The sequence below is a fragment of the Rhinoraja longicauda genome, unplaced genomic scaffold (genome assembly GCF_053455715.1).
Source record: "Rhinoraja longicauda isolate Sanriku21f unplaced genomic scaffold, sRhiLon1.1 Scf000046, whole genome shotgun sequence".
Classification (NCBI taxonomy): domain Eukaryota; kingdom Metazoa; phylum Chordata; class Chondrichthyes; order Rajiformes; family Arhynchobatidae; genus Rhinoraja; species Rhinoraja longicauda.
The window spans coordinates 885,602-894,431 of record NW_027601264.1 but is presented as its reverse complement, the minus strand read 5'-3'; the positions used below and the strand labels follow the sequence as shown (position 1 = coordinate 894,431).

Below are 8,830 nucleotides of genomic sequence, written 5' to 3'. Positions count from 1 at the left end.
TTATTCTGCTGTTGCTATTGACTCTTGTTTTGAGCTTCTGGTACCCCCAAGTGCTGACAATCAGGTGCCTGATTGGCACCTGATTGGCAGCATCTGTGAGCATGGGCCCTGCTACAGTGGTCAGTAGGTGTCTGCTCCAAGAATCGGCATGCCACGTTTGACTGATCTGACAACAGTGTGTGACCAGGCTGGTGACCAGCATGAGGAGGTGCCAGGCTGTTGTGGCTGTGTATGGTTCTTCCACACGCTACTGAGGCTCCTGTTTATTAAATGAATAAATTGTTAAATTGCCAATATGTCTTGTTTCTTCAGACTTCAATCATCCAATCCACCAAACAACACCGAACAAGAGTCAATGGCAGAATAAGCTGTTTGGCATTGGCAGAGAAGATTTGGCAGATTTTTCATGGGCGCATCCCACATACTCAGCACCGCTGCTCATCCCACAAATGCATGTTCCTTACAAATGTGGCACCATTTAAAAGGGAAATAAACAGGCTTTCCAACGGTATAAGATTTATTGCCATGAAGCATTGTTACAACAAAGAAATAATCTACCAAACACAAATCTCCTTACTTTTTGTGCTATGTTTATATCAAGGAATTGATTCCGATGGTGCAAGGTATAATTACTAATTTTTCCAAAAAAAATTAAGCCAGTTGGGATGGTAGATTGCCAAGATGCATATTAAGAATGACGTTCGGATTTTGATCAGCTGGGAAAGTGGGCGGTGTAATAACGTACGGCATTTAGTTTGGATATCTGTGATTTGCTTTATTTATGTAAGTAAGGCCAGGTCCATCCCAGTGATCGGTTCGACGCTGCGGAGTACTGTAGAACAGGTAGATGGAGGAGTAAACGTCACAGATCACTGGATTTTGAGTCCCCGGTGGATACGATGGGAGTGAATTTTTGGTACCATGTCTTTCATTTACGACGGCATTAAGTGCAGATGTTGGGACGTGATATTACAGTTTATAAGACGTTGTTGAGGCCGCGCTTGTTTGCAGTTCCCTTGCCGTCCACTTGATGTCGCCATTATTTAAAAGCTCCAAATTGCATAATCCCCAGGATTTTGTTCCCCAGATATGGTTCTGTGCCTCATTGGCTCAGAAGCCAAAATCAGGACATCGAACAGCTCGCTTCAGTTAATAATAAATATTCTTTTTTTAAATCAAATTATTTATCAACCAGGCCAGGTGGGTTCTAAATGATGCCCCACCGCCCCGGATCGCGGGGCTTGGGTCGCGGACATTTCACCGTCCGGCGCGGCCTAAAATATGCCGCGGGATTTTTCTCTGCTGGGCGGGGGCTTCAATGTCGGGAGCCACGACCGCCCCGACGTGCAGCAACAGCAGCAGCGTGTTCGCCCGCCCCGGATCGGACTTATCATCGGCGGAGCCGGCCGTCTTCCGAGGCTACGGTAGCGGCTGCGACTCGCCTTAGGCTCGGGCCGCTGCGGACCGTCCGGCGCGGCCTGCAACCACAACAGCCTGACTGCGGGAGAACGGCAGGAGAAGGGAAAGACATTGCGGCCTTCCATCACAGTGAGGAGAGGACTGGCGGAGACTCACTGTGATGGATGTTTCTTTGATGGATGTTTCTTTTTTTGTGTGTTTTTGGGGTTGTGTAATTTTAATGCCTATTTAATGCTTTTAATGTTGGACTGTGGATGACTGAATTTCGTACAATTTGGATGACAAATAAAGCTATCTTGAATCTTGAAAACACAATAAGAGGCTGACTGACTACATAGTCTCTGAGACTCTTACAATCAAACAATGACGATGCCATTTATAGCTATAGTCAAACAGCACGAACGAAGACCTTTTGGAACCGGATGCCGAGGCCGAGCAATATGTCCAAATGATTTAGTCCAACTTCCCCACGTTTTCTCCATGGCCCACCATCCATTTTTATCTGCATATAATTTCAAATGTCTCTTGTGCATTCTAATCGAATCGCATCTCGTCAGCTTCATCTGGCACCCAGTTCCACCTACCCACAACATGCTATGTACCCAAGTTGCCTCTCAGGTCTCTTCTGACGCTATCGTCTCTGCCTTCAAAAACTATGTTATCAAGCTCTAGACTCACCACCCTAGAAAACGACAGCACCGTCTAACTTTCCTATGCCCCCTAATGATGATATATACTTCTGCAATGTCAGCGGTCAACCATCCACTCTCCGTGGAAAACTTTCCAACTTGTCCGGCCTCTCTTTAAGTCTAAACCCCTCCCTTCCAGGCAACAACATGTGACCCCCCGACGTTCTCAGTTGAATGTATTCCTTCCAATAACTCGAAGACCAGAACTGCGCTCAGTGCTCGAAGTTTGGGCTCACGAACGCTACGTATAGTTCAGGCAACCACCTGGAATACTAAGTGCCGTAACTTTCACCTACCGGGGCATTTCATTTCTATCAACGCGTTTATGATCACATAACACCCAAACCCAAACGTAAGGTGCCAGTGGACGAATTATACTCGGTCATGAACTACCTTTAAGGAATAAACTCTGACACTCTGCTCATTATCTGCGGTGACATCAATCAATCCAACTTCAGGGGTGCAGTGCTATCTAAACTCAGCATGCCTATTGCCTCACACTGGTCATCCGCTCTCTGGGTCACACTACCATCTAGAATGCCTAGAGTTCCAGTGCAACAACCTTGTTTTCATTGTCAGAATGCACAAGGAAATGTTTATGGACGTCGGAAGTGGAAGAATGGGGTCACACTATCCTGTGTAGGTCTACTGGACGACGGTGGAAACAGTCAAAATCTTCAAATTATTCGACGGGCATATCTCTGAAAATCTTTCCTGGACCCGGCACATTAATGTAATGATAAAGAAATCTCATCAACGTCTCTACTTTCTGAGCAGATTGGGGAGATTCGGTCTGTCAATACTCTTGGATTTCTACACTTGTGCAGTGGAGAGCATGTTGCTCGGTTGCATCACGGTCTGGTTCGACAACTTGAACGCCCAAGAGCGAGGAAGACTGCAAAAAGTATGTTTCTTTGTATATTTAATAGTCATCGCAGTTTGCATCAACAAAATACACCGATGGCTGCATTCTAACAGAGACAATTAAGTTCCATCTCAACCAGACAACTTGGATGAACAGGGAGATACACACTTCGTTAATATCCAGGTAAGAGGTTTTGTAGTAAGATGACCCTGAACTGTACACAAAGGATGTGTGTTCTCCGCAATGCTGACAGGGATACCAAAAGAGAATTCGATATAACGTTTGAGGCTGGTTTTAATAGAGCGAATGCCAGACAGCTGCGGCAGGGCTTGAATACCATCACAGTTTAGTAGCTGGTCGCTGCATCTCTACCGGATAAAGTGCTCTGAACAAGCCAATAAAGTTTCGCCAAGACGCGTTCCCCCATCACCTATTGGTCTTTCTAAAACAAACCGGCGGCAGAGATCATGGAGTCATAGAGTCATTCAGCTCGGAAGTATTCTCTGCAGTCCAACTCCTCCATGTCGGGCAAGATGCCCTGTCTAAGATACTCCAATTTGCCCGCGTTTAGCTCAAAAGCTCTAAAGTTTTCCTGTCCACCTACCTGACCAAGTGGCCTTTAAATTGCCTTATTGCAACTACGTCAACAATTTGCCCGATAACTCGTTCTATGTAACCAATATAATCTGTGAAAAGGTTGCCCCACTCCCTCGTTGCTGTTACCTCATTATTCACTCTTACCTTGATCCTAACATCTCCAGTAATTAAGTCGCTGCCCTACTGAACAGACTATGCACAAACTGTATCTATTCACTTCGTAATTTTACAAACCTCTATGTTCAACCTGAAGTATTTTGCGCTCCAAGGAATAAAGACCTAACCTGCCCAATCTATCCCTGTAGCTCATGCCCTCTAGTCCCGGCAACGTTCTCGTAAATCTTCTCTACATTTTTCAGCATTATTACATACTTGACTCAGGTAACTGCTCGGAAAATGGCAGGTAAATTTCCGGCAATCGTCCAAATGTAGTCCTTCGCCGAGTTTTGAAATCGTGCGCCAATCAACGGGCCACGGATCTCCAACCTCTCGCCACTGAATATCGCCGCCTGCAGTCCCCACGTTCTTCAAGGAAGTGTCCATCTTTCCAGTTCCCAAAAGATTAGATGACTTGCTTCAATAATTACCACCCAGTAGTTTACCAAATACCACACATCGCACTTTCAGTCATTCCTTGTCCCATTTCCCCTGTTCATCTTGAACCTGATGTGATCTTCGATAAGCCCCTTCACTGCCACCTACACTAGCGATCTAGCACCGTCAGCAAACGTACTAACCATTTTAAAAGCATTGTCAGCTAAATCTTTAACATAGATGACAAACGACAGTGGGCCCACCATCAATCCCCGCTGTGCACTAGTAAAAGGACGTCAATCTGAGCATCAATCTTCAACTGCCACCGTCTTTCCACTTTCACGGCATTACCTGACTGTTCCGCTGAGCTTCGGGTCAGTGGTACCGCACATGGTATTGATCAAAGATACTAGAGGAACAAGATGGACCACTGTTGAAATCGCCTATACTGAAGTGCAGTACGCAAAGGAGCCATGTTAGTAGGCAATACCCGTAGTTCGTTATGCCTCTCGCAGTGCAGTCAGTGTTTTGGGGGAACAGTATGTGTGATTATATCATTAAAATGCAAAATATATCTCATTTGCCAATTCACAGATTTTTCTTATTTTTCTTTTTAAATGTTTCTACATTGCATTTCGACATTGGAAATGCAATGAGAAATCCGTGTTGTGATGCCCTAAGCTGTGACGTTGATCTTTGACAACTCCGCCGTCTTTCCGTATGCTATCTGTCACCAACCACAACCCTAATATGGCCTCGATCTCCATTAGCTTCGGTATTACCAGACTGGGTCTTAACCAGCTCCGATGTCGCAGACACTCTTACCTCATCTCTGGGTTTCAGCGTTCTGGTTCGTGTTTCAAAAGGGTGACGTTGAGGTATGGGCCCGAGTGCTCGATCCATCCGCGACAATCCTGGAAGAAAGCGAATGGATGGTCCTGAGAGCCCAGCCGCCACAGAGAGAGTGATCGACCGCTGTCAGTCCATTCTCGGACTGTCTTGGACCGAGTGATTCGTTCCTGGGATCCCTGCTGTATCACTGGGGGTTATTGAACTGTCGGTCTTTTACCGGATAACTCTGTTACGTGTGCGTATCCTGAGAGCCCAGCGTGTCACAGAGTAGATAGTTTATACCTGACTGTCCCTCTTTCGGTCGGTTCCGGTGATTGGGGAACCACAAAACCCGTTAGCCTCACCATGACCAGTCGGTGCTTCCAATACAAGCGCTGTAAGAGGCAAAGGAACGTTGTGAGCCTGCGAGCCAGGAGCTGACTCATTCACCAAATTCAATGTCAAATGCCAAGAGGGTTTATTGTCATACTAGACCAAGTGGACCCGTTTTGGCTGTAGTTCAGGAACAAACAAACAAACAAACAAACAAACAAAGGAGAGTTTTAGTATAGAGATGTGCTGGAACGGAAATGAAATTCTTACTTGTAATAGCACAACAATTATGTAAACTTAGTGACATAGTCCTCTGTAAACACCCTCAGAAACAACAAAACAGAAAAAGACAAACAGTTACTAATTGTGTAAAAACAAATCAATGCTCCATTATTCATAGATTCCGTTACACCCTCGATTTACAGGAATATACCCGCGTGTTAACTCTGACCGCCCTCATCATTCTGTCCCCATCTTTATGAGGAGAAAAGAGGAGAGGAGAGGAGTGGAGTGGAGTGGAGAGGAGAGGGCAGGAGAGGAGAGGAGGGAAGGGATGAGAGGGGATGGGAGGAGACGAGAGGAGAGGGGAGACGGGAGAAGAGGGGAGGGGAGGAAACGAGAGGAGAGGGGAGGAGACGAGGAGATGAGAGCGGGGAGGGGAGTTCAGTTTAGTTTATTGTCACGTGTACCAAGCTACAGTGAAAAGCTTTTTTGTTGAGTGCTATCCAGTCAGCAGAAAGACTGTACATGATTACAATCGAGCCGTCCACAGTGGACAGATACAGGATAAAGGGAATAACGTTTAGTGAAGAAATGTCGTGACGACATGTAAGTGTGGCTGTAGATCTTCTGTGGCGAGCAAGCAAATCGTCGCCTGGGTTGGTTACCGACTTGGAAACACACCCCTCTCTCTCCTCCACCTATCTCTCTCCCCCTCTCTCGCTCTCTCTCTCTCCCTCTCTGTCCCCCCTCTATCTCTCCCCTCTCTTTCTTCCCCTCTCGCACCCACCCTCGCACCCCCCCCTCTCACCCCCTCTCTGACCTCCCGCTCGCATCCCCCTCTCTCTCCTCCTTCGCCCCCTCTCTCTCCACCCTCTCTGTCTGACATATTAAACAGAGACTGCCGTCCGCACACGCTGCTCTTCCACCTCAATTATTCACCAGGAACGCCGCACTTTATTTCACCGAAGATAGACACACACACACACACACACACACACACACACATACACGCGTGCTGGATAAACTAAGCGGGTCAGGCAGCATCTGTGGAGGATATGGACAGGTGTCGTTTCACAGAGTGCTGGAGTAACTCTGCCGGTCAGGCAGCATCTGTGGAGAACATGGATAGGTGACGTTTTACAGAGTGCTGGAGTAACTCAGCGGGCCAGGCAGCATCTGTGGAGAACATGGATAGGTGATGTTTCACAGAGTGCTGGAGTAACTCAGCGGGTCATGCATATTTCTTGGAGAACATGGATAGGTGACGATTCATAGAGTGCTGGAGTAATTCAGCGGGTCAGGCAGTATCTGTGGAGAACGTGAGCAGGCAACGATCAAGAAGCTAATGAGAAGATAGTGATCGGAGTAGAATTAGGCCCAATAAGTCCACTCCGCCATTCAATCACGGCTGATCTGTCTTTCCCTCCTAACCCCATTCTCCTGCCTTCTCCCGTTAACCCCTTACACCCTTACTAATCGAGAATCTGTCCACCTCTGCCTTAAACATATACACTGACTTGGCCTCCGCAGCCATCTGTGGAAAATAATCCAACAGATTCACCACCCTCTGGCTGAAGAAGTTCCTCCTCATCTCCTTCCTGAAGGAACGTCCTTTAATTCTGAGGCTGTGCCCTCTAGTCCTGGACTCTCCCACTAGTGGAAACATCCTCTCCACATCCACTCTATCTGGGCCTTTCATTATTCGGTCAAGTTTCAATGAGGTCCCCCCTCATTCTTCTAAACTCCAGAGAGTACAGGCCCAGTGCCGACAAACGCTCATCGTAGGTAAACCCACTCATTCCTGGGATCGTTCTTGTAAACCTCTGGACCCTCTCCAGAGCCAGCACATCCTTCCTCAGATATGGGGCCCAAAAGTGCTCACAATACTCCAAATGCGGCCGGACCAGAGGCGTACAGAGTCTCGGCATTACATCCCTGCGTTTTTAAACAAGCCCTCTTTAAGCAAATGCTACTCAATGAGAGGAATAGATCGGGTAGATGCACAGTCTCATGCCCAGAGTAGGGGAAAGGAGAACCAGAGGACAGGTGAGAGGGGAAAGATTTAGTAGGAATCCGAGGGGCAGATTTTCCACAGGTGGGTGTATGGAACGAGCTGCCGGAGAAGGAAGTTGAGGCAGGCACTGTCACGAAGTTTAAGACAGGTACATGGATGGGGCAGGTTTGGAGGGATATAGGCCAAATGCGGGCAGGTGGGACTAGTGTAGATGGGACATGTTGGTCGGTGCGGGGAAATTGGGGGGAAGGTTGGGCCTGTTTCCACGCTGCATCACTCTGTGACTCTAAATACTAACTCCGTGCAGTAGTCTGATTGTGGAGAGAAAGAAACTGTTCCTGATAAACTCCGGAACTCCCCGTAAAGTGGCAAAACAGTAGACAGAGCGGTGAAGAAGGCGTGTGGTCCGCTTGCCTTCATCTGCCAGGGAATCGAGTTCAAGAGGCGGACGTCAAGATACATCTCTCCAGGACATTGGTCATGCTGCATTTGGAGTATTGCGTGCAGTTGTGATCGCCCCCATTACAGGAAGAATGTGAGCGCTTTAGAGAGGACGAGGGGGGAGTCACAGAGACGGGGAGAGGGAATGTAGGGGCAGGATGGGAGGGCGTCACCGAGACGGGGAGAGTGGGGAGAGTGGGGAGTGTAGGGGCGGGAGGGGAGGGGGTCACAGAGAGGGGATGTGGGGGCCTGAGGGGAGTGGGTCACAGAGACGAGGAAAAGGGGTGTACGGGCTGGAGGGGAGGGGATCACAGAGAGGGGAAGGAGGGGCCGGACAGGAGGGGGTCACAGAGACTGGTGTAGGAAACACTCTCTCCCCTCCCCAGGGAAGAGGCACAGGGACAGCTGTTACATCCCATGGCGGCTAACCGTTTGAACCGCACTTCCAAAGCATGGCGTTGGAGAGCGAAGTGAGGGCGAGCAGGAGGAGAGTTGGGGGAAAAGAGAGAGAGAGAGACAGATAGGGAAAGATAGCTGAGAAGACGATAGGGGAAGAGATGGAGGGAGAGTGAACTATCAAAGGGAGAGTGGGAAGATGAAGAGAGAGGAGTTCAGAGAGAGTGGGTTGGCAAAAGGGAGAGAGGGAAGCGTGAGATAGATAGAGAGAATCTGAGGGAGAAATGCAGTGAGAGTGAGAGTTGAGGGAATGGTAAGGGGTGAAAGGTTGACAGAGACAGTGGTGCAGAGAGAGAGAGACTAGAGAGGGTATGAGAGAGAGCCGCAGTTCAAAGAGAGCTCAGCAGAAAGGATGGAGGTAGAGAGAAAGGGAGGAGGAAGATGAGCTGTATCATTTGCCGTTTTATTTGGGTTTCGGACAATTCTGAA

The 8,830-nt window shown here is 48.1% G+C and overlaps 1 protein-coding gene across 1 annotated transcript in view; it reads right to left on the bottom strand.

Annotated features, from left to right (window-relative positions):
• Nucleotides 1–5,338: 5,338 nt before the first annotated feature.
• LOC144612494 (uncharacterized) overlaps nt 5,339–8,830 on the bottom strand; it is a 671,985-nt gene continuing 668,493 nt past the window's right edge. Inside the window, exon 4 of the mRNA XM_078432074.1 lies at nt 5,339–5,448. Coding sequence (XP_078288200.1) covers nt 5,420–5,448 — 29 coding nt within the window. The 3' untranslated portion in view covers nt 5,339–5,419. The remainder of the gene's footprint in view (nt 5,449–8,830) is intronic.